Raw genomic sequence first — 25,632 nt, 5'->3', positions numbered from 1 at the left:
TGAGTGCAAAGGGCCAGGCACTGAAAGAGTTAACCCGCATTGCTGGGTAGGTTAATATCACAGCTGCCCGGTACCTCACTTAACAAAAGCCTCCTTTTGCAAACAGACTCCCACCCTCCCCTCACCCCCAGTGTCCAAAGGTGTTTACTGAAGTAAATCTGCCTAAATCCTTCATTGCTTGAGTCATGGGGGTGGATAGAAGGGGTGGAAGGTGTAGGGCTAATCTCTTTTTGTAAATTCTGTAAATCTTCTGGGAAAAAGGGGGAAAAAAACCTAGGAATCTGTGTCACATGCCCATGTACAACTCCTAATGTGTCCATTCCTGTACCACATGGGGACTGGAAAAGTCACCCATATCAAACAATTCTCTCTTTTGGGGAAAGCCTGTATGTCCAAGGGTGTGTGTGTGTGTGTGTGTGTGTGTGTGTGTGTGTGGTGTGCATTTGGGCATGTGATCTAATTGTCGAGGAAGAACTGTTGGTATCTTAAAAGTGGTTTCAGAAAGTGGAAAAAAAAAAAGACAAGACCGTTCTACAGCAAGATAATGTGCTCAAAAGTTGTCATGAGAGGGACCTGCTTTTGCCGTGGTCTTGTTCCGGTATCATAGCTGCATGTTACTTTTGCATGTTGAAAATGGAGAGAAATAACCAGGGAAACCTGACAGGTCCGCCTCCGAGGGTTTAAACAATTCCCAGAAAGAAGGAGCCCTTTAGGCACGAACTTTCTCTGTCAAGAAAACGTGAATACCACCAGCCCCTCCCTACAAATCCTGAAGCATCCAGTTTGAGATACAAAAAGGCCTGTCATCTCACAAATGTTAAACATACTAAAAAAATCTGAAAAAAAAAGTATGGAGAAGGTGTGAAAAACGTGGCACTTTACAGCCCTCGAAGCTTTTTAAAATAGAACAACTTTTCCCCCTAAAATTCTTTTCAGAGATTTTTTTTTCCTTTTTGGCTCATCTGAGAGTTTCTTTCTTGGCTTTTTTCCCCTTTCATTTGAAAATATGAATTATCATAAAAAGTCAGGGTTGGGGGGAGAGAATGGGAAAGTCTTTTCCAGTTTTCCTGAGGTTTTTCTTTTTTTTCTTCTTTTTTTCTTTTTTCTTTTTCTTTTTTTGTCTGTGTTCAGGCTGTGCACCAGCCCCTTCAGCCAGAGCAGGGCTGGTTCTCCAAGCCCTCCCCTTCCTGCCCACCCTCCAGTGCCCTCGCCTCCTAGGTCATATGGTAAACAATCATAGTTATTAAGGCCAAATTGGAAGTAGCATTCGAGAGTGGGAAGTCTGCACACCTGACCCCCAAATCTAACAGGCTTCTGGGGTAGAATTCAATCCCTCTCTTAACACTTTTTACCTCAAGTGGAGAGGTGGCCATGAATAGTACAGACATGCCATCTTGTAACACTATATGCCTGTCAGGAGGGACAGGCAGGGTTGAGCATCAGCTATATAAGGCTGGTAACTAGGGGAAGGCCCAACAAACAGCCACAAACACCTAAGTTACTTTACTGAGCCACTATCCTCTACTGCCTCTCTCTCTCTCTCTCTCTCTCTCTCTCTCTCTCTCTCTCTCTCTCTCTCTCTCTCTCTCTCTCTTTTCATCTTGGCTTTCTGTGGCAGAATGCAAATGGAGCCTGCCGGCGGTGAAGGGCTGAATTGTGATTAAGAAGAAGAAGAGCTCCTTTCTTTGTTCTCCCCTCAGGGGATGTTTACTGGGAGAGACACAGCGGATCAGATATGAAAGGCATTCAGGTCAGCATTGATGTGAGCGAAAGTGAAATCATACCTAAGGCATTCAAAAGACCGCCGTGTCAGGGGTTCAGCTAACGGTGCAGCTACTGTGTGTCTTCCCAGAGAGGCAGAAAATCCTTCCACTGACTGGCGACTTCTTTTTTCCCTCTAATTTGCTACAAAATTATAAGCGCTCCCCCCACCCCATTTGCTTCTCACCACATGACACAACAGTGAGGATTTTCTCTCCTCCTGGACCACACACAAAACCAGACCAACTTCTAATGATGGTATTACATAAATGAACCAGCAAGCACCAATCCGATCTGTGAAAGATTTTTAAACAGGTGTACTCATGTGGGCTCGCGTAGATATATGATATGCAGGAGAGAATTGAGAGGAGAGAAAACTCCAAAAGTCACATGCATGGGTGGCTTTTCCTGTCAGCACCTGACAGGAAACACAACACACACACACACATACACAACACACACACACATATACACACACATACATACACACACACACATACAGAGAGAGAGAGAGAGAGAGAGAGAGAGAGAGAGAGGGAGGGAGGGAGGGAAGGAGGGAGGGAGGGGAGAGAGAGAGAGAGAGAGAGAGAGAGAGAGAGAGAGAGAGAACAGAACACCTTAAATGAAATCCTTTATTTACTTTGTAATTACTAGTTACACTTTTCTTGAGAGCTTTCGCTCTGACACAACTGTCACCCAGATAAAAGTATTTGGCACACAGCTCATGAAGGCAAGGCTTCCTGCAGCCTGATGATTATTATCCTTGTTTTTCCTCTAAAAACTGTTTGATGAAGAAATCCTTGGATCTTACTTTTAAAAGTTTACACTCCCCACAGCCCAAATAGTCATTCAATAGGTTCACCCCCCCCCTTCAGTGGTAAGCTGATGTTGGCACAAACAGAGCTGTATAAATATATACAAAATTCACAAATCACAGCAAACACACTCACAACAAGGAGGTGCCTGGATGCTTCAAGGCTCAAAAATTAAAAGGAAAAAAAAAATCACATTTAATCTTCTGGTTACTTAAGGAATAAAGAAACGGGGCTGCATTTCTTGGTTTGGGTCACCCTTCTCTCTGCTCTGAATTCTATTCTTCCATATTCAAGTCTTGGCTGAAAAGAATATTTGGGTTTATGTTCACATCTGCTTTTGTAGTGACATTTTACATATTTTCAACTAGTGTTTCTGCACCACAGATTTTCCTCCTTTATCTCTTTGCTCTAAAAAGACAAGCAAAGAGCAATCAAAAAGGTGTCTGACTTGGCCATTCAGACAATTGCCCCCTTGTGGGAATGCGGGGATGAATGGTACAGTGGACCCCCAGCACCATTGACGTTATAAACATGTAAATGAAACACATTAGCGCAGACAATCAATTGTCTGTGAGCATTGCAAACCTGCACTCCCTCTCTCTGTGACAGGCACAAAATAGTGTCTACCTTGGGAAGCCACAGTGCTGGAGAGGAGCAGGACAAAGAGTCTCCTTTCACATAGAAGAAAATGCACCTTCAGAGCCTTGGAAGAATGCAGATGACAAAGAGATCTGGGAGGAAAAGCACCCCCCACCCGCCACCCCCCACACCAGCCCCGGAATAATCAGGGTCCTCTTAGAGAGCTAGCAGCAGCCTTCAGCCTTCATTCCCACCTTCAGGGAAAGCATACTTTCTCTCCTACCCCAGGAAAATCTGGCATCAGGGTCTTGAACAACCTCTTGTAATTTTCTTTAAGCAAATTAAGAAAGAGAGAATGAAGGTGAAGAATGCGAACCCTATGACAGAGCTGTTTAGCAGGGAGCTGCAGTCTAGGTTTCCCCCACGTTTGAAAATAAATGCGAAAAGATGTGAAATCATTTTCACTTGACAACAGAACGACATTGCAAAGTTTCAAACCTTGAAGCGTACCCCTCTCCCTGGTGGACCGGCACAGCAAAGGATGCCACCAGGCTGGCTGCTGGCTCCGCTGAGAAGCAAAGCACGTGTCTACCCCAATTGGCTTAGTTTTTCCAAACCCAAATAAAACAAATAGATCAGTCTAGATACATAGCCCCCAGCCTTGTGTGTGCAGCATCTCCACAGAGAGAACAGGATGGAGGTGGATCTCTCTGGAGCACCCTCAGAACTGGTACCTGCCGTACATAGAGCCTGAGAGCATTCAAAGTAAGGAAGCAGGCTCCCTAGAACAAGCTCATGAACTTTACGAAAGCAACTTGCTCAAGATTTCCACTGTTGCAGAGCTGGGTAAGTTGTGACTACTGACAGCCTGAAGGACACTAGCTTGCTTTGATATGTACAGAGGGTCTCTCACTCCCAGTGGCCCATCCCTACTTCACCTCTGAGGGAGGGGAGGTGGAAGCTTCATCCCGAGAAGGGGTTGATTGCAGTCCCTTTTCTTTCCATTTAAGCACCTTTGCACTGGGAGCAACTTCTCCATCCCTACTGACTCTCAGCATCCCTAACAGCACCTCGACTCCCTTCAAAGAAGTGGAAAGGAGTGAAGATTTCTTTTAAGCAGGGAGAATCATTTCTGCTCATCTGATTGCTTCTCCCCACGACATTCAACTTGAGTACTTTTCTTTGTAAACTGAAAATCAGAGAGCAAAGGTGTTTGGTAAAAGCTGCCCTGCCTGCCAGGCCCCCACCTCCTAGCCCACAGCGCCCAAACCTTTAAGCAGAAACTTCGAAGCAAAAATCAAGCTAACTTTTCCTTCCTTCTTTCATTTCCTTCTTTTCCCTTCCTAATTCAGTTTTCCCTTAGAAGACAACTTCATTCCTTCCTCTGAAACAGTCAGCCCAGCGATTTCATTTTTGTTACAACGTGCATACGCCTGTGTGATTTTTCCAGAGGCTGATGGTGGAACACGGGGGAACTGGGGAGGCAGGCCCCCCTCTCTTCACAGAAGGTTGTGAATCAAGAAGACACTGGAGCATCCCAGGACGTGCTGCCTAAATCAAGGGGTGAAAGCAACAAACTTTGCAAGTTACAAAGTGGCAGTGGTGGCAGACTGCAGCCGAGTCCTTCCACTGTGGAGTGCTCATTCCTGCCCCCAAGGCTATGTGGAGATAGTGGGGTATAATCAGAGGACCATGGGGGGGGGCTGGCATTCCCCCTCCTCTCCAGCCTTAGTGAAAGTGTTACAAAGTGAGTCAGGCGGTAGAGGATCATCTGACTGAACTTTCTCGAAACCTACACACATTCTTGTCTGCCGGCTGTTTGCTTTTTGCCTCCTTCCCCTAGCCCCACTCCCCTTTTCCTCCCTGATCATCTTATTTTCTAGGAAGAGATTTCCTGCTTTCCCTGTGGGCCAAAGGAGAGGAACTGCTAGCCATGGCTTAGCTTGGTCTTGGCACTGTCTTTGCTAGTCATCTTGCTGGCCTGAGAATATCGGGAGGTTGGATTTTTAGATTGCTCCTCTCTTTCTATATTTATGTCCCCTGATCTGCCTTCTTGTCCTCGGCTTTTATAAAAATAATAGCACACATCACCACCTTCCAGGCCAAGGTTTTGGCCAGCCACACACAGGGACTGTTTTGCCGGTTTTGTTTCCTTGTCATTTAGTCTATACACACACACACACACACACACACACGGTTGACTTCATTAAAATTATATAAAGTGCCATTTCAGGTCTTGGGCCTCCCCCCCTCACAGCTTCTACTTCTACGATTATTGTTGCTATTATTCCTTTCCAGGAATTTCTATATGATGCTGATAAGCATCGTCATATTTAGTGTTATCAGCAAAGACACAAGCTCAAAAGTGACATCTTTTCCATGAATCCAGGAGAGAAGAAAAACCCACTCAGTTCAGATAAATCCTGGCAATTCCCAAAGGAAAATGTATTGGGTATGTATTTGATGAAAAAGAAAATGAAAGAGGCATGGGGGTGCCTCTCCTACCTGCTTCTCAAGACCTGGACACTGCTAAGTCAGATTAAACCCAATGAAAACACTGACAAGTCCCCAGCTCACAGCACATTTTCTCACAGACACTTTGGAAAAGGAGAAAGGTAACAGTCTAAGTCAGAGAAGCTGCCGGCAATAGACAGACTAGCTACTGAGTGTTTAGGGTCTGGGATAAATGCCTGAAAATCGCAATTCAACTTTATCCACCTCAGAGAGCTTGTCCCCAAATCATGGCTGCTCATAGGAAATGGTTGGTGTCCCTGATCGCATCCCTCCCTCCCTGGGACACTGTGTTACCTGGGAGGCCCCAATAGCCTGTGCCACCAGAGTTCCCAGGGAGCCTGGATCTCTCCCTGTCCCCAAACTGGGCTGTGGCCTGACCTCCCTGCTGGAGCCAAGTTGGTCTTTCACAGCAATATCATGTAGGGAGTGTAAGGAGGAAGAACAAGAAGAAATAAACATTTCAAACAGTCTTCACTGCAGAAGAAAAGAATACTTCTGGTAGCCTAGCTTTTAGCTTTTAAATCTCATTCTCTCCTCTCTCTCTCTCTCTCTCTCTCTCTCTCTCTCTCTCTCTCTCTCTCTCAGAAAAATAACAGTTTAACGTGTGTGTGTGTATGTGTGTGTGTGTGTGTGTGGTGGCTTCATGACAAAGCTTTTGTTATCCAGATGATCAGCGACTGCTTCAGATACTTGTAAGGGGGGAAGCCCCACAACAGACATTGATTTTAGAAAATCAATAACTAACATTTAATAAAGGGAACAGAGGAAACACCAAGAGAGGAGAGGGGAACATTGTATGTAATTTTAGTGTCTACTAAATTACCCAGAGATGGAGAAGGGGAGGTCTCCTGTGTAAGGACCACCTTAAATAATGCCAGGCAGCAATGAAGAAAAAATTAAATTAAAAGAGAGACACACACGCACATACTTAAAAGGAGGTTGCCTGAACCGAATCTTGGGGACCAGCTTGGAATATATTATTGTCCTTGCTTTTTGTAATACCAAGCCAAGCAAACAGATCAAAGACAGCACAAAGAGGAAAGGCAGGATAACATAACGTACAGTTTCTGACTAAAATTCCTCTGTCACCCCCCATATGGTTCTCCACCTCCACCACAACAAGCAAAAGACATACCACACACACACACACACACACACACACACACACACACACACGGAGAGGGGTGAGAGAGGAAGATTATTCGTCTCTAAGCAGAATTCTTTAGTCTTTGTGTTTGACTCCCTCCAGCACCCCCAAACTCCCACACTGCACCCCCAGCCCCCACCCCCGCCAACCCTCCGCACGCGGTGCAGGATTGAGGCAGGCTAGGGGCGCGCACAATTGTCCTCTCTAGTGGAAAGTTGTTCCAAGTGGGCCCGGAGAGTACCCGCCAGGCGCAGGCTTGGGGGGAGCGAGAACCCGGGCGTGTGCTACGACCCTAGTGCCCAGTCCGGGAGCGTCTACACCGCCCGCGCCCGCTAAGCGGGCTGAGAGCGAAAGGAGAGTGAAGTTTCCTTTCCGATTCTGGGCTGGCGCGGCTGGATCGCTTGTTTGTTTTGAGGGGATGTTCCCCCCCTCCCCGTTTCTTTTCATTTTTTTTTCTTTTAAAACTCTGTATCCTCCGTCAGCACCCACCCCCTGCACCCTCTGTCGTCCCCCAACTCTCTCCCCTCCCCCAAGCTCCTTCCGCGCACTTGCCAATCACTTTTCTCTTTTATTCCCACGATTTTGTTTGGGGGTAATACCTAGGGGGTCTCTCTCTCTCTCTCTCTCTCTCTCTCTCTCTCTCTCTCTCTCTCTCTCTCTCACACACACACACACACACACACACACACACACACTTCCACAGTCTCTCCAAAATGGACCTAAACTCTCACATACACACCCCTTTAATCTGCCATCTCTGGTCTGCGTGTCCCCTCGTACCCCCATCTCTTTCCTCCTTCCTGACTCAGCCTGGATAACGGGCTCCTCCAGGGATTTTTCTGGCCGTGGAGCAACTGCTGGGAAAATGTCTCTCTTCGCCCTACTCTTCGACCAGGAGCGGGGCCTGAGCCTGCTGCAGGAGAGCCGGGTCCTCAGCCCTCAGCTCCCGGCCCCGTCCCTCCTACCCTCGGGTCCCCGCATCCGGCCAGGGCCCGCTGCCCGCGGACCGTTACTTGGCGCACAGAGAGGCGGCCGGGCGACTCCGGCAAGAAACTTTGAGGCTGGCGGAGACACAGTCTCCGGTCCCCTCCCTCACCCTCGTCGCCCTTCTGCCACCCTCGCCCGCGCCCCTTAGTCTAGCGCGCCCGGGTGCCGGAGCCCCCGCCCTGTCCTCGCCGGCCGCTCCTGCCGCGGGGCCGGGGACCTGCGGGCCCGGGAACCGAGCAGGCGGAGGCGGCCGGGGAGCCGGGGCCGCGGTGTGGGGCGCAGGTCCGGTCGGCAGCACTCGGAGGAGCCCCCCCATCGCCCGGCGCTCACTTGGCCGGGCACTTGCTCAACTCCCCCCCGGTGCAGCGGCCGCGCGTGGGGCTCCGGCGCTGGCCGCCGAGGGAGGTTCGCCCGCGAGCCCCAGGCGCCGCCACCGGCTTCCTTCTCCCTCTCCCCCCCCCCTTTCCCCCCGGTCTCCGGCCTCGGAGTGGCCCGGAAAAGTTTGGTTCGGGCCTCTTCTTACCGTTTTTCCTCCTGGGATTGGCTTGTTTGCGCCTCTTGCACCGGGGGCCATCCGCCATGATCGGCTGCTTCATTGATAAGAGCGGATCAGATGGCAGTTCGCATGGACTCGGCGCCCTGCTTCGGCAGCACGCAGGCTCGATCTAGCAACCAAACACAGCGACAATGTGGGCATCGCCCGCGCCCATTGAAACGCGCGCGGGCCGCCCAGGGGAGCCGGGACAGGGCCCGGGTGAGCACCCATCCGCGCCCCCAGCGCCAAAGTGAAACTTCGGCGGCCCCCTCCCCGCCCCCCACCCCCAGCCTTGGCCCCGAGGCGCTTTGTGTTGTTAGTTTGGTGTGTTGCACTCGCGAGGGGATCAGAGACAAGAATTACATCTTCAAAATGAGTCATAACTCCTGACCGTATGAGGGAATGCACACAGCGGTACAGTAAGACTGCTTGACTCAAGCCTAGGCGGACCCCTTCCTCCGAAAAGTCCTCAGCCGGGCTCGGGAACTTGGGGAGGGGGTCTTTCGCGCTCATCTTTTCTCATCCCTCCTCCGACCCCCCATTCCCAAGAGGAAAAAAAAGTAACAAACAAGGCAAAACAGCCCTTGGATGAAGCACACTCGGGTAAATTGATAATAGTAATTACAGGAAGCCCACTCGCCCCGCGACCCCTCCCCTCCCCTTAGGAGTTTATCGAGGCACTGTCTCTTTCCCCCTACACCCTCCGCCCCCAAATTAAGATTTCCCATTTTACCCGGCAAAAGAAATATAATTATAAGGCTCTCTGGACATTGTTCCTCCCCCAACCCCACCACTTGGACAATATTTACTTAAGTCCCCCCCACACACACATGTTCCCCCACACTGATTTCCTTAAATTCTTCCAGTAGAATTTTTTTTCCTCTCAAGAAAGGAAAGAGAAAGTCCGTAGCCACGATGGCAACACTTTTAAGTTGTTCTAAATGATCGTATCCTTTTGGCTTCGAAACTTTTGTACCTAAAAATCGAGCGAGGCGCTGCATTTTTTCAGCTGAAACTGTCAAAACTTGGAGAAGGGGAACCTCGGAGGCAGGCCGGAGAAGAGGAGAACCCTGAAACTCCGCGGGGTGGGAAGATGCTGTGCCTCGAGGATTAGTTTAAACAGTGGGCTATAAAAGATGTAACAGATGCAAACTGTAACACAAGGGCCATTAACCCTTTCTCTGCCGCCCAGCACGCCCAGTTCCTACACCCTGCACCTATTGTCTCCGGTGCTACAAGCTTTGCGGAAAACCTGGAAAGTGAGTATCAGTTTCCGCACATTTGCTGAGCGGGGTGAAGGGGGGCAGAGAGAAGGGGAAGTGGGTGTTGTAGAAAGCACTTTAAATATACCTAGGCATACAGCGTAGACTTTCAAGTTTGACACATTAAAAAATCATTTCTTGTCTGTCTTATTAATTTGAAATTGTTGGGGTGGCGGGGGGGGGGGGGGAAATCCTGAAATAAAGCTATGGCCACACAAGCTTCTGGGATGAAACAGCTGTCTTGTCTGTATTTCTACTGAGACTCACACACCATGGCATATCAAATATATATTTAATAAAGCAAGTTTTATGAGCCAGGATGTGTGTGAGGGAGAGACATGGCATTTGTACTGTAAACTTTATCTGTGGATATTATTCATAACTCTGGAGAAAGCAATCTTGCCATCTTCATTATAGGGGTAGCATGTAAAATATGTATGTAGGTGGGAGATAATCACATTTACGTTAGCCGGGCTCACCACTGTGGCTGAGAATCTTGTACTCTCTCCTTTAACTTTGCAGTCCCCAAGTCTGGAATAATATGTGGGGTGTGTGTGTGTGTGTGTGTGTGTGTGAAAGAGAGACAGAGAGAGGGAGGGAGAGTGAATGAGAGAGAGATCCATGAAATTTATGTGTCTATATTACTTGGTCTTTTAAAATAAAATTTCAAAGTTACCTTAATTTTAACCTTGATGCCCTGACAGCAGTTTTCTTCCAGCTGTAATGACCCCCCCCCACACACACTTTGGTAAAGGACTCAAGTTCTAAGAGGACTTTCACTTCTTTATTTATAATCACAGAAGTGAGGTGTTACTTCACACACACACACACACACACAAAGAATGAAATAAAGAAATGAAACTCGCTAAGCAGACAAAAACAGGCAAGTTTCTGCTTAGGAAACAGCCTTCCCTCGGTGGGAAAGGTTAGGCTGCCATGTCTAAGAGAAGGGCTTACTCCCCAAATTTGGTAGATCTATCTCGAGTAAGTTTTATAATTATTAACAGGTATTTGCAAAGTTTTAATGGCTGGATGTAATGAATTGGAACTCGGTGAGAAAACAAAGCAGAAAGCTTCTCCACTTGATGAGTTTATTCCAGCCATATAGTTCTCAACAAAACTTTTCCTAGGCTATGGAGCAAAAAGCACCTTCGATTACCTGAATGGACAGGTACAGGGCAAATTATTGAGGGAAGGGGGGGAAGGAGGGGAAAGGAAAGAGAGAGTAAGAGAAAGCAAAGAAGCCACTCTTGGGAAAAGCCTGCCACCAAGGAGCTAAAACCACCTGAAATTCCCTGCCCACAGACACCCGGCTCACTTCAGACTAACATCCCCACTCAAAATGAGAAAATTAGGAAAGGAAGCACACCAGGAAAAAAAGGGGGATAAAAAGCGGGGGGGGGGGGGAGAAGGGGGAGGGAAACCTACCTGCGAAGTCTTGTTTGTAGTTTTGGCCAGAAATGGTGAGAAGAAAAAGCATGAAGAAGCCGCGAAGTGTGGGGGAGAAAAAGGTGGAGGCGAAGAAACAGCTCCCGGAGCAAACTGTACAAAACCTCGCCAAGAGTGTCGGGAGGCAGGACCGTTATTCCTGCCGAGCAGGTTAGAACTGATCTCTTTTCGGCCACTCCAGGAAACACAAACCTGGGGACGGACTGACGTGTTACGCCTCTTCTAATGACATTTTTTTCTTTTTCTTTTCTGTAGGGGAGAGAAGAGAGACCCTGAAACACGCGCCACCTATCTTTGTGGGGAGGGATAATTGAAGCGCCCTGAGCGTGAGCATCATGTGAAAACGTGATCGCCAAGTTTCTCTCTGGGAAAGGATCTGGGATAGATTATACCTTGAAGTCTCCGCAAACGCTTTAGTGGAGAAATGAAATTCCACCTCCCTCCCTTCCTCTCTCCCTCCCTCCCTCCCTTCTCCACGCCCCCCCCCCCCCCCCCCCCCCCCGCCAAGCCTTTGGCATCATTATCCTCATCACTAAATCCTGCAGAGTACTGGGCGGAAAACGGTGCACACCATTCACAGAACTGGAGAACTCCGAGGGGCGAAAGTTAAAGGGAAAGATCTTGGGTCTTCCATGCAAATCTCTTTTCTTATACAGATATCTCTGATGAGTAGGCTTGAGGTGCACATCAAGTTGTATGGATACCTAAAGCCCCGTTTTTGGAACTAAATTCTTGCCCTTTCTCTTATTACATTTTTTTTTAAAAGATGCCAGAGCCAGGATAGGAAAATGCTATTTGTGCTCTGCATTTTAAGATCTTAGAGGTTTATGTCTATGTGAGTGTGTGTGTGTGTGTGTGTGTGAGAGAGAGAGAGAGAGAGAGAGAGAGAGAGAGAGAGAGAGAGAGAGATTTTCTGAATTGGATCCCTATATTAAAAGAACTTTTGCATTTTAGTAAAGGGTCTCTAGATTAACAGAACAGTACTAAATTGGCCAATCTCTGGATTGCTCTATAACTCATGCAGACAACACTACAAAGTAAGGGGGTCTAGGGCAGGAAAAAGAAGAAAGACCAAAAAAGCTTGGGTGAACAGAAAGAAGAGGGTGACATTAAACTGTGTGGGGTCGAAGTTTTGGAGTTCACATTCTTTGATATTGCAATTAAAGTAAAATTAAAAGGAAAAGACTCCACCTTAGCTCTGAAGGGATTGGTTATGCAAATATGAAAGGGATTTCCTGGAGAATACAGCTTTCTACTGTATGGTTAATTAAATAATCACTCAAAAGCTTCCAATGTGACGCTTCTGTCGTAATCCAATCAGGTTACATAGGTCCTAAACAAGAAAGATATTTTCCACATCTGGAACTCAGCAATTTAGCAAGTACTGCACATTATTAACCAATTCAGAGCCCACTTCCCAGGGGAATTTTTTTGAAGTTTAAGTGTTCTTAACCAATGCTCTGCTGTTTTGTTAATCAAAAAGCTGGTTTACACTGCACATAATTGGAACTAACATAGAAATAAATAAAGACAGCCAGATCCGAGGATGCTCTGTACCAACATCTATCCGCAAAGGAAGAAACTGCTTTGCCTCAACAGCTCAGGCTCAATTTCTAGGAGTATTAAGAGACCCCTCCCCAATTCCTCTAAACAGTGAAAGTATTTAAGAACCTCAAAGCACAGATAAACGGCCAGCCTCTCAGCCTGTAGGCTCTTCCTGTAAAGGTGAATGTGGAGGTGTAATGAGGACCAAACAGCTGCTGCTGCTTATCAGTCTTCCTGGCTTTAATACTGTCAAATATGTCATAGTCCCCTGCTTTCAGTCTGAAGGAACCTGAAACAAATAATACCCTGATCCAACACTAGACTTTTTCCTCATATTAAGATAAACTGCTTTGAACTGTGCTTTCAATGTGTGCCTACAGCAAGGCTTTGAATGCAAGAGTCACTGGCGATTGCACTCAAAGGAGGGGAAAGCCACCATAGGGGCTGCCACATCCACACTCCCAGAGCTACAGGGCTTTGTATTTTGCATGTTTATTTTTCAGTGGTGGTGGGGGGAGGGTAATAGCCACCCAGCATGACCACAGCTAGATTTCATTCTAGGGTGCAAGAAAGCGGATTTTCACAGTTGGTTACACACTCACCTCTCTCCTAATTTGAGCATTTACAACGAGAATGAGTGGATAAATTAATTTCCTCCTTAGCCCCATCACAGATAAAGTACCTATAGAGGATCTATAGGTTGTGGAGATTTTCAGTCAAAGATGATTAATAAGAAAGATTTTCATCGTGGATTAAACATATTAGCCCCATATTTACATTTCTCACGCTATCTTGTATCTGTGCTAGGTATATGTGAAACTTATCAAGTTTCCTCCTCTAAGATTTATCATTACGGTTCATATCTTCTTTCCTTCCTTCTCGTTCCTTTAAAAAAAACGCAGAGACCAGCTTTCTCACAAAGTGTGCTTTAAGCCTCCCTCTCCCACTGCGGAGGAATAAGGAGCCTGTTGTAGGGAGTGATTACTGACAAGACCCTTCTGCAGGCACCCAGGTACTTTTTCTTTTTAGCTCAGACACATTGGTGCAAAGGCGCAATGAGACGTTAGTGCCAGTCGAACACATAGCTAACAAACCACTGTCTTTATCATGGCCATAAAATGTCTTCTTACTTGAGATCTGAGTAAATACACTGCTGACTATTTCTATTAAAAACACCCAATTATCTGATTTCCTTGGGCTCAGTCATCGCTCCAGCGCCAGAAGACGGGCCCTCAATAGTTTGCACTGACTTTCGACATGTTTTTCCTATTTATTTGGTACAGAAAAACAACAACAACAACAACAACAAAACAAAACCAACTTCAATTTCCTTGGTTCCCATGAAGGTGGACGTTTGGGTGGTGGCACGGGAAAGATCGCGAGGGTTGAGCGCAGGGCTAGGTGGCCCACTGCCCTTGCCTGGCACGCCCCTCCCCAAGCTTTTGACCGAGAGTGTTCCCACTATCACAGAGGCAGCAAGACCAGAGGAAGCTGGAATATAAATTTGTTCGGAACACTCCCTCGGTCCCAGGGCCAGGTCAGGGACAATGGGGACCGTGGGATCCACATAATACAGGAGCGCAGGATGAAAAAAGTCCAGAGGGACCAGGGACCTCTTTGAGGCTCCTCACGTAGCAAAACAAGTCCTGCGAAGGAAGGACTGGCTCCTTTTCGAACTGATTTCCGCGTTAATAATTCACTTCGAGATTAGCGCAGGCAAAGGGGATTCAAATAACAGATACATGCAAATGCGAAATAATATTGACATCGACATTGGAGGGAAAATAATTCTCAAGGGTTTCCTTGGGTAAAACCAACTGCTCCCTTTAGGACCCCCCCCCCCAGCCCCCCAGGCAGTGAGGAGGACACCCTTTTGTTTTCCAGTTCCCAGCAGCGGACCCGGAGTCTGTCCCCCCATTCACCTTTCTATCTGTCAATTTCCTCAACTTTCATAGCCGCTCCCCCGCCCCCACTCCTCTCGCTGGCCCAGAGGCCCGAAGAGGTACGTTTCTGCCCTTGAACACACAAGCTGAAGAAAGAATTCAAATTTGGCCACAGCTAATGATTAAAAACAAAACAAAGCAAAACAAACAAACAAACAAAAAAACCAAATTGTGTTTATTTTGTACCATGTGGGGAAAATGAAAAAAAAGGAATCTATTCTGGTTTAGAAATGGAATTGGTCATTCCTTTAGAGGAATAATTTCAATCCTGTACTGCTATGCAGGAAGTGGGTAACTTCTTTTAGAGTTGCGAGCAAAGGCTGATATCCCGGACCCCTGGATTAGGTGTATGGGGGAGACGGAGGGGTCTGGGCAAAGACAAACGGTTTTCTCACGTGCGAACTCGCAATCCAATCCTAGGATAGGAGGGGGAAAAGCCTATTTAAAAAAAAAAAATATATCGGAGCGTCTAGGAGAAGCCCTTTCAAACAAAACCAAAACAAGACCGGAGAGCCCGGAGAGCGTCCCTCACCTCCCCGCTGCGAGGCCCTCAGGCTGTGGAATCTCGCACGTCACCTAGCCCCAGCGGGGCGACCAGCTGAGGATTTTATTTTCCTATTTTATTTGAAGTAAAGGCTGCACCTCGGCTGCGGGGTGTTTGCCAACGTCTCTCCTGACAGGAACCAGCAAACTTCAGGACTCAAATGAGCATCTTAATTTATTGATGCAAAGCAGGTCTGCTCGCAGTTTCCCCATCCCCGGCGCGCTCACTCGCCCGCACCCCCCCATCATCCCCCCCCCCCCCCGCGAACTTCGCTCCCTCCGTCAGTCCCGGAGCACGTGGGGGGCTCGCGGGCCCGCCGCCCTCCTCGGCACACACCCGACCCCGCCCTGGCACCGCGCGACCCCCGCCCCGCTCCCGGTCAGCTGACCTGGCTCGCCGGCCTGCTCCCCGCCCGCCGCCCTGTTTCCGGTCCCCCGGGTCCGCGAGCCCCGCTCCGCGAGGAAGCAGCGGCGGCCGGGAGGTGATGCAGGGGGCTGATTATCATGAGAAAGGCTGTGCCTGGAAAAGCCTCCTCCACGCGACTGTCAATCTCACAAAAAAAGGGGGGGTGGTGATGGTGGTGGCGGTGGTGGAAGGAAAGGGGCTCTGGAGGAGTCACCAGAAAACTTGCAGCAAGTTAGATGCGTCGCAGGCCCGAGGAGGTGGCTTTCGCCTCAACTTGGAAGGCTGGGCATTAAGGGTGCGGACGCCAGCAGCCTCGCCAGGGGATTGGAAACCCAAATCTCCCTCCTTCCTTTCCTCTTGCCCTCCTTTCAGCCCTCTCTGCCCTTTATCCATATTTTCTTGCAATTCTGTCGCAACTGCATTTTGTACATTCCCTTTTCTTTCTAGATTTCTTTTGCAATCTCGTTTTCCTCCCTAACTTACCTTCTTTGTAAATTTTTTTTGGTGTCTCTTTTATATGTCCAGATTTGTCATTTCGTTTTCAAAACACGGTGTTTAATATGCAATTAATCTACCAGCAGGAGGTCAGGGACACCCTGACTAAAATAACTCCCGGGTCTTACAGACAAGTTCGCCAGGTGTCAGTGAAAAGTAAAATAATAATGAAAATAAATGAATATCTCAGTGACTGTAACAGCTTATTACTCTCTATTATTGTATCAGCTCTGACAGATAATTTTTTTTTAAAAAAAGAAGATATAATCTTCTTGGAAAAATATGAAAGTATTTGACACAGGGAGAGCCAGTATAATTAAGGCAATATGCAAATTGTTCTTACTTATAAATGCATTATTTTAATCTCGCTTATGAGACTTTGGAAACTATAGTACGTAAATTCAAGAAACAAACTGGGTTTTCTTTTAGTGATTATTGGAAAGTGTAAAAAAAAAAAAATCCCCAAGCAGTCCCTCTGCTCCTCACCATAGCCAGATCAATTTCAGGTAGAAGCAGCCTGTTACGCGGTCTGTTAATTGCTCAGCAGATCCATAGCTTGGGTGTGTGGAGTGTTTTCCGGGCCAGGTTGCTGTTCATTTCCCAGCAGGTGAGTGAACATGACGCTTCGTGGCATGAATTGGCTCCACGCATAATTTTCACGATGATTGTAATTATTGTTCTCTCCTACACGTTGAGCACATGTGTAGTTCTCTTATTCAAAATCAGAGTTTGCTCTTGTTTACAATTTGTTTACTCTGTTGAATTTTCAAAACTTGTTGCGAGTCAATTGAACATGTACATTGAGCCCTTTTTTTTAGGCCAAGAAAAATAAAGATGCATTAGAAAGATGCCTCTCAAGGTTCATAATTATTAATTGACATTTTATGATGAATAATTAATCATCTGAATAATTTTGGTATCTCTGATCTGAACACATATTTGCATATCTAATGCTTGACTTTAAATGTGTGTGTTTTTAAAAATTCATTCTTCAGGATAAAGAAATAAAGTGATATTTTAATGTGAAATTTCTGTACTTGTAAAAGTTTGTTATGCTATTATAGTCTTTCTAGAGATCCATAAAACTTATTAACAATTTGTAAACCATTTATGTAGCAAGCACATTGAAACACATGGCAGATGTACAATTAGGAAAACGATCTCCATGTGAAATCAAGTAACTGTTCGTCCTAAATTCAGATACGTGCACTAATTATGCACCATGTATCCTTACTGGAATGTGTTCGCTGAACTTCTCGGTTGATTTACTGTGGCGTAAGCAGAAATATGAAGCATTTGACAAACAATTCAGGTTTGATATTTAGATAAGTTTTCATTTTTTTTGCTTATTAATATGTGGACTGGCTGAAGTTCTTTAAAAATGATTAAGCAAGTCTGTCCATGTTATTTTTATGATGCTGAAGTTCAAGTGTCTATCTGATTAGCCTCTTCATGATCACAGGCAATCTACTCTAAGCTTGTTTCTTTATGTCCAGTGGGTAAACTCGCTGCACCTATCCCTCAGGGTGCTGTTAAGAGTAAAATGAAGTAATGCATGAAGCTTTCCTGTGTTGTACTTTGACTGTAATGAAAACTTGGACAAATAGAATTCTATTTGACCATCCAGGTCAGATAAAGCTAGCACTTCTGAATATTGTAGGATTTATGGTTGCTTATGGTTTTCTAGTGCCATTCAAAGGATGCATAGCCACCCAAGTACAAATAAATAGAGCGTTTTCTTTCTGCTAATTCAGCAGTTAATTTATTATATTCAATATGGTTCTAATTTGGTTATAAATATCAGATTCTTTGAAAAGGAATTTAGCCCGAATGTCTGAATGTGAAGTTTCCTGTGTTCTGTAATCACATACTGTCTTTGAGTTTAAAGGTTAAATGTGCAAAAAGCCCAGAAGCGGTTTGAAGTAGGAGTTGTGACTGGGAGAAGCAAGCTCACATTATTTGGAGACAAGGGGGCTGCTGCAGTGCTCTCCTCTAAGACCACTCACAACACAGTGAGCATTCCCTTTTGGACTTGTGTCCTGGGGTCTGTGATGCTTTCCAGCACCTGAAATGGGGAAGAAAGTCAGTTTATTAAGTGGAAGATGAAATCTCCTATCTCTTAAATGTCCACAAGGCCAGATTTTCTCTCAGATGCCAAAAAAAAAAAAAAAAGGAAAAAAAAGAAAAAAAGCGTAGAAATCAATGCAAATGCTGGATGGAAAGAAGCATTTCAATATTTAGTCAGAATACTGAAGGCTTTTTGTTGACTTTTAAGACTCCTAGGAGCACTTACAATTATTTGTAGTTTTTTTTTTTTTTTTTGGATTTTCGAGACAGGGTTTCTCCATAGCTTTTTGGTTCCTGTCCTGGAACTAGCTCTTGTAGACCAGGCTGGCCTCGAACTCACAGAGATCCGCCTGCCTCTGCCTCCCGAGTGCTGGGATTAAAGGCGTGCGCCACCTGGCTTATTTGTAGTTCTTTTTTTTTTTTAAGATTTTTATTTATTATGTATATAGGTTTCTTCCTTCATGTATCCTGCAGTACAGAAGAGGACACCAGATCTTATTACAGATAGTTGTGAGCCACCGTGTGGTTGCTGGGAATTGAACTCAGGACCTCTGGAAGAGCAGCCAGTGCTCTATTCCTCTGAGCCATCTCTCCAGCCACCTTATTTGTAGTTCTTAAAGGGTCCCTTGATCGATCCTTTTCTCAAAGGATCTATTCCATATTCCTTGTAGGTTAAAAACACCACTAGGAACGTTTGGAATGGGCTTAGGGTCTGGAGTGACCTGTGCTGGTTTGTTTTTGTTTTTTTCCTGCTAATGGGATCCGAAACAACTTGCATCTACAAACTGTCTACTGGCCTAGTTTTCTATTTCCCTGAAGTATTCTTTAATCCTCCATAATTTGCCAAAAGTTCAGAATTATAAACTTTGGACGGGGAGCTGATGAGATGTTCAGCCAAGGCCTGAGAACTTGGGTTCAACCCTGAGGACCCGGTGGTGGTAGGTGAGAACCAACTTTTCCATGTTATCTGTGACCTCCACAACTATACTGTGGCCTGCACACCCACTACAGAAACACAGTTCAATAAGTAAGTGTAAGAAACATCATCTTCAGCTTTGTGCTGCTATTTGGTGTTGGTTTTACATAATTCTAAGGACTGGGGGAGAGCATGATAATCAGACATGTAAAGAGACCTGTTTCTCTGGAGTTGACACAAGGCTAAACCGTCTCACATTCCACTTGCTTTGGACAGAAGATCCAAAGGGGCTAGTCTTTCACATCATATTATCAAGAAGCTGTGAGCTTGGGAGAATCAATGAGTGTCTGTGAGCCTTTCGGTCTGCTAAGTCCACCTTCACAGAGACAGCCACACTCATGTGACATGCAGTGTGCTCTTGCAAGGCATCCTTCTGATCGATTTGTGATCATTGCTTCTTCACTGTTTTGTAACTCATATCCAGTCTTCCTGGATGCTGCAGCTGGCCTTTGTGTTTCTGTGTATTTTTTAGTGTGCCTTCTAGGCCTACATTGATGACATTGATGTTCTTTTTTTCCCCAGTTATAGTGTTAGTGCAAGTCCTTATTTATGTATGTATGTATGTATGTATTTGTTTATTTATTTATTTATTTGATTTTGATTTTTTTTGAGGCAAGGTTTTTTTTTGTGTGTAGTCCTGCCCTGGAACTTGCTCTGTACACCAGGCTGATCTCAAACTCAGAGATCTGTCTGCCTCTGCCTCTCAAGTGCTGGAGACTTAGCTTAAGTATTACACACTCTCTCTGCCATTGGTGCCTCTGGCTTACAAACTATGTTTCTAAGTCTTTTTTTTTTTTTTTCAGGGTCCTCTGCTCAGGATAGCTCCTTTTGCGGAGATTGGTACCAAGGCCTAAGCACTGAGCTTAAGTACTAGATTGACAGATGATAGAGACTTCATCATCCACACATGTGACAGAAGAGCTTTGATTCTTTCTTTGATTTCCTATCGCACTCCCGAGTAGAACTTGGGCATTGTTGTGGTGTGTTCGAACTTAGCTTATTTGAATTATCCTTGATAGTAGCTGGCTATTTTTATGTCAACTTGACACACACTAGAGGAGGCCACCTTGATTGAGAAAATTCCTCCTTAAGATTTATTTTTTAAATTACTGATTAATTGGCAAGAGCCCTACTCATTCTGGGTGGTTCCATCCCTGGTCTGGAGGTCCTAGGTTCTATAAGATAGCAGGATGAGCAAGTCATGAGGAGCAAGCCAGTAAGCAGCACCCCTCCATGGTCTTTGCATCAGTTCCTGCCTCCAGGTTCCTGCCCTGTCTGAATTCCAGTCCTGACTTCCTTTGATGACAAACAGTGATATGGAATGGTAAGCCAAATAAACCCTTTCCTCCCCGACTTGCTTTGGTCATGGTGTTTCCTGATAGCAGTAGTAACCATAGCTAGGACACATAGCATTGCTTCAAATATACATGTTTTGGAATTACCTAGACCAGTTTCGATTTTTTGCTTTGTGAGAAATAATTTTGTGTTTTGCAGATACTGTTTAACCCCATGAATCTCGGTTTAGAAATGAGCAAAGGCTATGTAGATTCTAGCTGGTTGTGGCAGGGAGTTCTGGCAAGCATGGAAAGCAACTAATTAGGCAGTTATGCCAGTGAATACTAAGTCCTATCTGTGGATAGATAACTTGAAACATACATGAGGTTAAATTGTGAAACCAGAGTAAACATCATCTTATTGCATTCTTTTGTAATGACTTCATTGCTTTGTATTTGTCTTACTGATTTTATTAGGAATTCTTTAATTGGTTCTTGTATCCTAAAAAGATTAATGTTTACTGACAATAATGTCAAAACATAATCGGCTTATAGGATTTTTAAATTTATAGTAGAAACAATGGGTGCTCATGATTTTGACACCGTGATCCCTAACAGTAGCAGTGAAGAACTATTCACAAGCCATGCTTACTGATGCAGTCCTGTGATCCGAGCATTCAGAAGGCTGAGGCAGGAGGATCACAAGTTTAATGCTTGCCTGGACAGCTTGGGGAGCCCACTGCAAAATAACGAATAAGAAGCAGCCGTGCTACCGCACTCGTCCGACATGCATGACGCCCCGAGTTCAATCCCTCCTACCACAAAACGTAGTTTTCACAAATGGAAACTAATTGGATTTGGTTCTGTATTTCACATTTTTGCTTGCCATGGTAAGGAGCGTTGTTGTAGCTAATTCTCCCTGTGTATCCTGCCCTCAGGGGGAGCCCCGTTCCAGACAGCGTTCAGTGGTCAAGAAGTACCAGAGTTTTGTTCAAGGCGAAAAAGAGGGTCTCTCTTGCCAAGATTTTCACACAGCTGGATGGAGTTGGGAGGGGCAGAGGGACAGACTAGATTGGAGAAAGTTGGCCTGCATTGTCTTTTCCTCCAGGTTGAAAGCTGAAACATCTGCTTTCAAAAAGAAAAGGGAAGGGAAAAAAAAAAGGGAGACAGTGTGTAAAACACAGATCTTGCTTCATTCGGCCCCTGCATATTTGGAGTAGGGTTGTGTCAGCGGGCCCTGGCATGATCTACTGTGTATACGACTTTTCTACCCTATGCCCTAGAAAGCAGGGTGTCAAGGGAGGCCTGGCTGTGGACACAGGGAGCATATTGTTGCAGCAATTCTGCTGCACTGAAAACCAGGCTCCTTTCTCTCTCTGAAGCTAATGTTGCTGCACACACACCACACACACACACACACACACACAGCCATTCTGGTTAGTTGTTTTCTGGTCACTGTAGAACCACATGTAAAGTTTCTGTGGTAACGGGGCAATTTTTTCGGGTTGAGGGTAGCTGGCCTACCTATTGTTCTTCTCACAAAGATAGGGTCACCCTTCTTTAGAGAAGTGAGACAGAGCGAAGCTGAAAGTTTAAAGAATATGTTTAGTCTTTTAAAACAATTAAGGGAGAGCAAATTTTTCCTTTAAAGCTTTCCTTATTTGTGTGCTTAGCGTTGGGACTTCAGTTTAGGGAAACCGACACAGTCCTGAGCTTTCTTGCCATCTACTCTCCCTGTGTGTTAAATGCTGTGTTGAAAACTTGGCCGCAAGACTTTTGCTGTGGCTCTTCTGTAAGATGATCATCTTGAAGTTTTGCTTCTACTAGGGAGGATTCTTGCATAGTTGAGGTAAGTATTTGGGTTGCGGGAAATATGCTAATAAATACCATTTGAAATCACAATGGATTTTGAAGTTGGGGCAAAGTATTGCCATGCTTTCATTATATCAAAGTGAGTACCTTCACTTCGAAAAGTTTAAGCTGGCTTCGAGTTATGGTCTCCAAATAACAGTTTGGAGAGGGAAGGCAAGGGAAGGTGATTTCCAAAGGTTGTGTTCCCCCACTTGCCCATTAGATAGAAATATTGGAGAACTTTAAGAAGCTTTGTAGGGACATAAACATAAACCCACTCCTATTACATTCTGAAGTAAAAGTGGGTCCAGGCAGAGTCACCAGGCAGGCACTGTGGATGCTGAGACCTGATCAGCTCCTTTTACAAAGCTCTGAACTTGCAGAGCTCTGAAGTCTAGTATACATTGTTTTAGTCCTTCTTGCGTGTCTCTTTTACTAGGCAGCTGAAGAAATGGAACAGAGGTAGAACTGAGCCCATACGTCATTGGTGAGACTTTTTATGGTTTTTCTAATAGATACACCTAAGATTAATAGGTGGGTTTTTGTTGTTATTGTTATGTTTTGATTTTTCAAGACGGAGTTTCTCTGTAGCATTGGAGCCTGTCCTGGAACTCTCTCTGTAGACCAGACTGGCCTCGAACTCACAGAGAGCTGCCTGCTTTTGCCTCCCGAGGGCTGAGATTAAAGGCATGTGCCACCATGGCCTGGCTTTAATTGGTGTTTTTCTGAAAAAGAAAGAAACCCACAGAGAGAATGGAGCTGACTAGAAAAGGTAAGGTTTGATTAGGAGGACAAGGCTGGAGTAATAATTTGGGATAAATGATTGTCCCGTTTCGGATTCTACACTACAACTATAAAAACAGAGCAGAAGATGGGAATTTTTAAGTAAACTGACAGCCTCCATTAGTCAAAGGTCACGTGACTTTCATGCAGAGCTAAGGCTACTTGTGGTTCAGAGGTGTGAAGCGGGAGTTTGAGTCCTGTTTTCTGGGCTTTTGTCCATGTCCTCTGTCTTGGTTCTCTTGGGCATTGGATGCGCGTCTCACTTCATCTCACCTTAAGGTTGTTCCCCTCTACTGGGAGGAAACCCTGGCTTTCAGTGCTAGTCTTGTCTAGAGTCTTCAGTAGGCTTTGATTCTAATCATATGACTTAAGCATTTGCCACTGTGTGACTAAAAACAGCCTGGAGCAAACAGAATATTGTCCGACATGTGTGGTGAAGAATGGCACTTTAAGCCTGTTGTCATGCGCTGTGTGCCTAGGACAGGGCTTGGCGTGTAAAGGCTGCATGAATTGGTGAGAAGGTCACAGACCTCAAACAATTCAAACTGTTTTGCTCTGGGTGGCAGAGTCGAAAGGTGTTAATGTAGGTGCAAAAATCACCTGTGGGCAGGGGCAGAATTCTGGTATTATTTTTGAATTCTGAGTGTGGTATTTTACTTCTGAAATGAAATACTAAATCATTTTCAAAGTAACAGAGCTGTAGCAATCCCTATTCAATCGCTTGCAAAGGGAATTTTCAATACAAATAAAGTCATGCATATTTATACTAGGGTAATTCAAAATAACTTCCTCACATAAGCACAGCTACATTCAAGTAAAATCTTGCCAACACTTCTGAGTACATTGCTTTAAGGGAAAAAAAAAAAAGATGCTCCCTGTAGCGTCCGAACTATTTAAAAACCTTACCAGCCTCTTTAACATACAGCAGTTATCTCTCTTTAAATCACTGACAAGGATTTAAAAACTGCTTCATCAGAACAACTGTTACCCTTTCTGCTACTCCAGCTAGAACCTGATCTTCAAAAAACGACCATATTTACAGCTTCTTTTGAAATTTTGAAACCATTTGGCTGATACATTTTTGCTACATTTTCTTTTCCTGATTTAATTACTGGGGATATTTGCATGAAAACAGGAGGATGGGGACATGGAAGCTTTTGTCTTAGGAGCTCATGTGTTTCTGATGCTCATCCCCCACCTGAGGACTGTACAATTAGGGAGTCAGGAGCCCCTTGAAATTGTGAACCAGTGGCTTGTAGCCTCCCTAACACTGAGACCCTTTAGGCCAGTTCCTCCTGCTGTGGTGACCCCCAACCATAAAATTATATCTTGCTACTTCATAACTGCAATTCTGCTACTGTTATGCATAGAAACATCTGTGTTTTCCAGTGGTCTTAGGTGACCCCTGTGGACGGGTCACTGGACCCCCAGTGAGGTCGCAACCTACAGTTGAGAACCACTGTTCTAAAAGAAATAGTTGAAAGTGAAATAAAGTTCAGAAATAAACACTGAGGAAATTGAGGGGTCCCTGAACCAAACAACAATGAATTTTCTTCCAGGCCTCTTTTGAGTAGTATGTATAGTCAGTAACTACCACTTTGCTATCAGAACACCAGGATCTATGCAGAATTAGGGAGTCAAAGCTGTCCAAGGGAAAGCACACCCCACAGTGACTGCTGCCCTGTGGGTGCCCATGTGTCAGCATGCATCTCTCTGAGGGGTACACGGAGAAACACAACTCCAGACCAAGTAAGAACCCTAGAGATAGATGGCCACGGACAGTTAAGAAGGACCCAGAGAAAGAGTGGACCCCTAATTCTAACCACTTGGCAGGTGTTCGCTATCTTTCACAAGTAGATCAAAGAAGACCAATCAGGATGAGTTCTTAGCATCTTGGAGATCCAGCAATCTCTATACTCAGTGATGGAGTCATGGTCTTTTCAGCCTTGTATTTTGTACTGCACACTGTTCACCCAGTCTTCTAAGCCCGAATAACCCTCAGCTGGTTATTATCTCTTCTCCATAACTATATTTATATACCTTTGTTTCTGATTTCTCCTGCCTCTTCAGCATATCCTATTTGTGTGGACCACCACAACTGTTTCATTTGCTTAAGATTATATTTATTTAATGTATGTGCACATGCTAGTGTGTGCTACAGTGGTGTGTGTGTGTGTGTGTGTGTGTGTGTGTAAGTCAGAAAACAGCTTATAGGAGTTTGTTCTCTCCTTCCCTCATATGAGTTCCAAAACTGACCTCAGGTCATCAACCTTGGTAGTAAGCTTAGGCGTACAATTATGAAAGTATTCAAATAAAATGTTGTTACATTAAATCAATTTCAAATGTTCTTTTTTTTTCACATACAAAATTTCCTGTAATCCCTACAAAAAACTTTTAAGATTAACAAATATTCATGCCGGTCAGTGGTGGTACACGCCTTTGATCCTGATCCCAGCACTCCAGAGGCTGGCAGATCTCTGAGTTCAAGGCCAGCTAGCTATCTTCAGAATGAGTTCCAGGACAGCCAGGGCCACACTAAGAAGCCCTGTTTTGAAACAAACAAACAAACAAACAAACAAACAACAATTCTTAAGCCCAGCCTTTCTCCCTGTCTTCTTCCCTTCTGTCTTGCAATGCTGGCAGGGACCACTGACGTCACATCCCTCCGTGAACACGTTGTCAGTGCAGCTGCATCTTCAG

General features: G+C 45.3%; 1 protein-coding gene across 5 annotated transcripts in view; it reads right to left on the bottom strand.

Moving 5' to 3' along the window:
- The window catches only part of Zeb2 (zinc finger E-box binding homeobox 2), a 136,316-nt gene extending 120,708 nt beyond the window's left edge, over nt 1-15,608 (bottom strand). Inside the window, exons 1-4 of one of the 5 annotated variants that reach the window (XM_057755551.1) lie at nt 15,470-15,608; nt 11,029-11,298; nt 9,315-9,465; nt 8,327-8,468 (exon numbers count right to left, since the gene is read on the bottom strand). In XM_057755551.1, coding sequence (XP_057611534.1) covers nt 8,327-8,399 — 73 coding nt within the window. In that variant the 5' untranslated portion in view covers nt 8,400-8,468; nt 9,315-9,465; nt 11,029-11,298; nt 15,470-15,608. Of the gene's footprint in view, nt 1-8,326; nt 8,469-8,729; nt 8,751-9,314; nt 9,466-11,028; nt 11,462-15,469 lie in introns of those variants that run through there. The other 4 variants (XM_057755547.1, XM_057755550.1, XM_057755548.1 and 1 more) reach the window with 4 other exon arrangements.
- Nucleotides 15,609-25,632: the final 10,024 nt, after the last annotated feature.

The sequence above is a fragment of the Chionomys nivalis genome, chromosome 22, assembly GCF_950005125.1.
Source record: "Chionomys nivalis chromosome 22, mChiNiv1.1, whole genome shotgun sequence".
NCBI classification, from domain to species: Eukaryota; Metazoa; Chordata; class Mammalia; order Rodentia; family Cricetidae; genus Chionomys; species Chionomys nivalis.
Note: the sequence above shows the minus strand (reverse complement) of the source record. Positions and strands in the feature narration are given on the sequence as shown.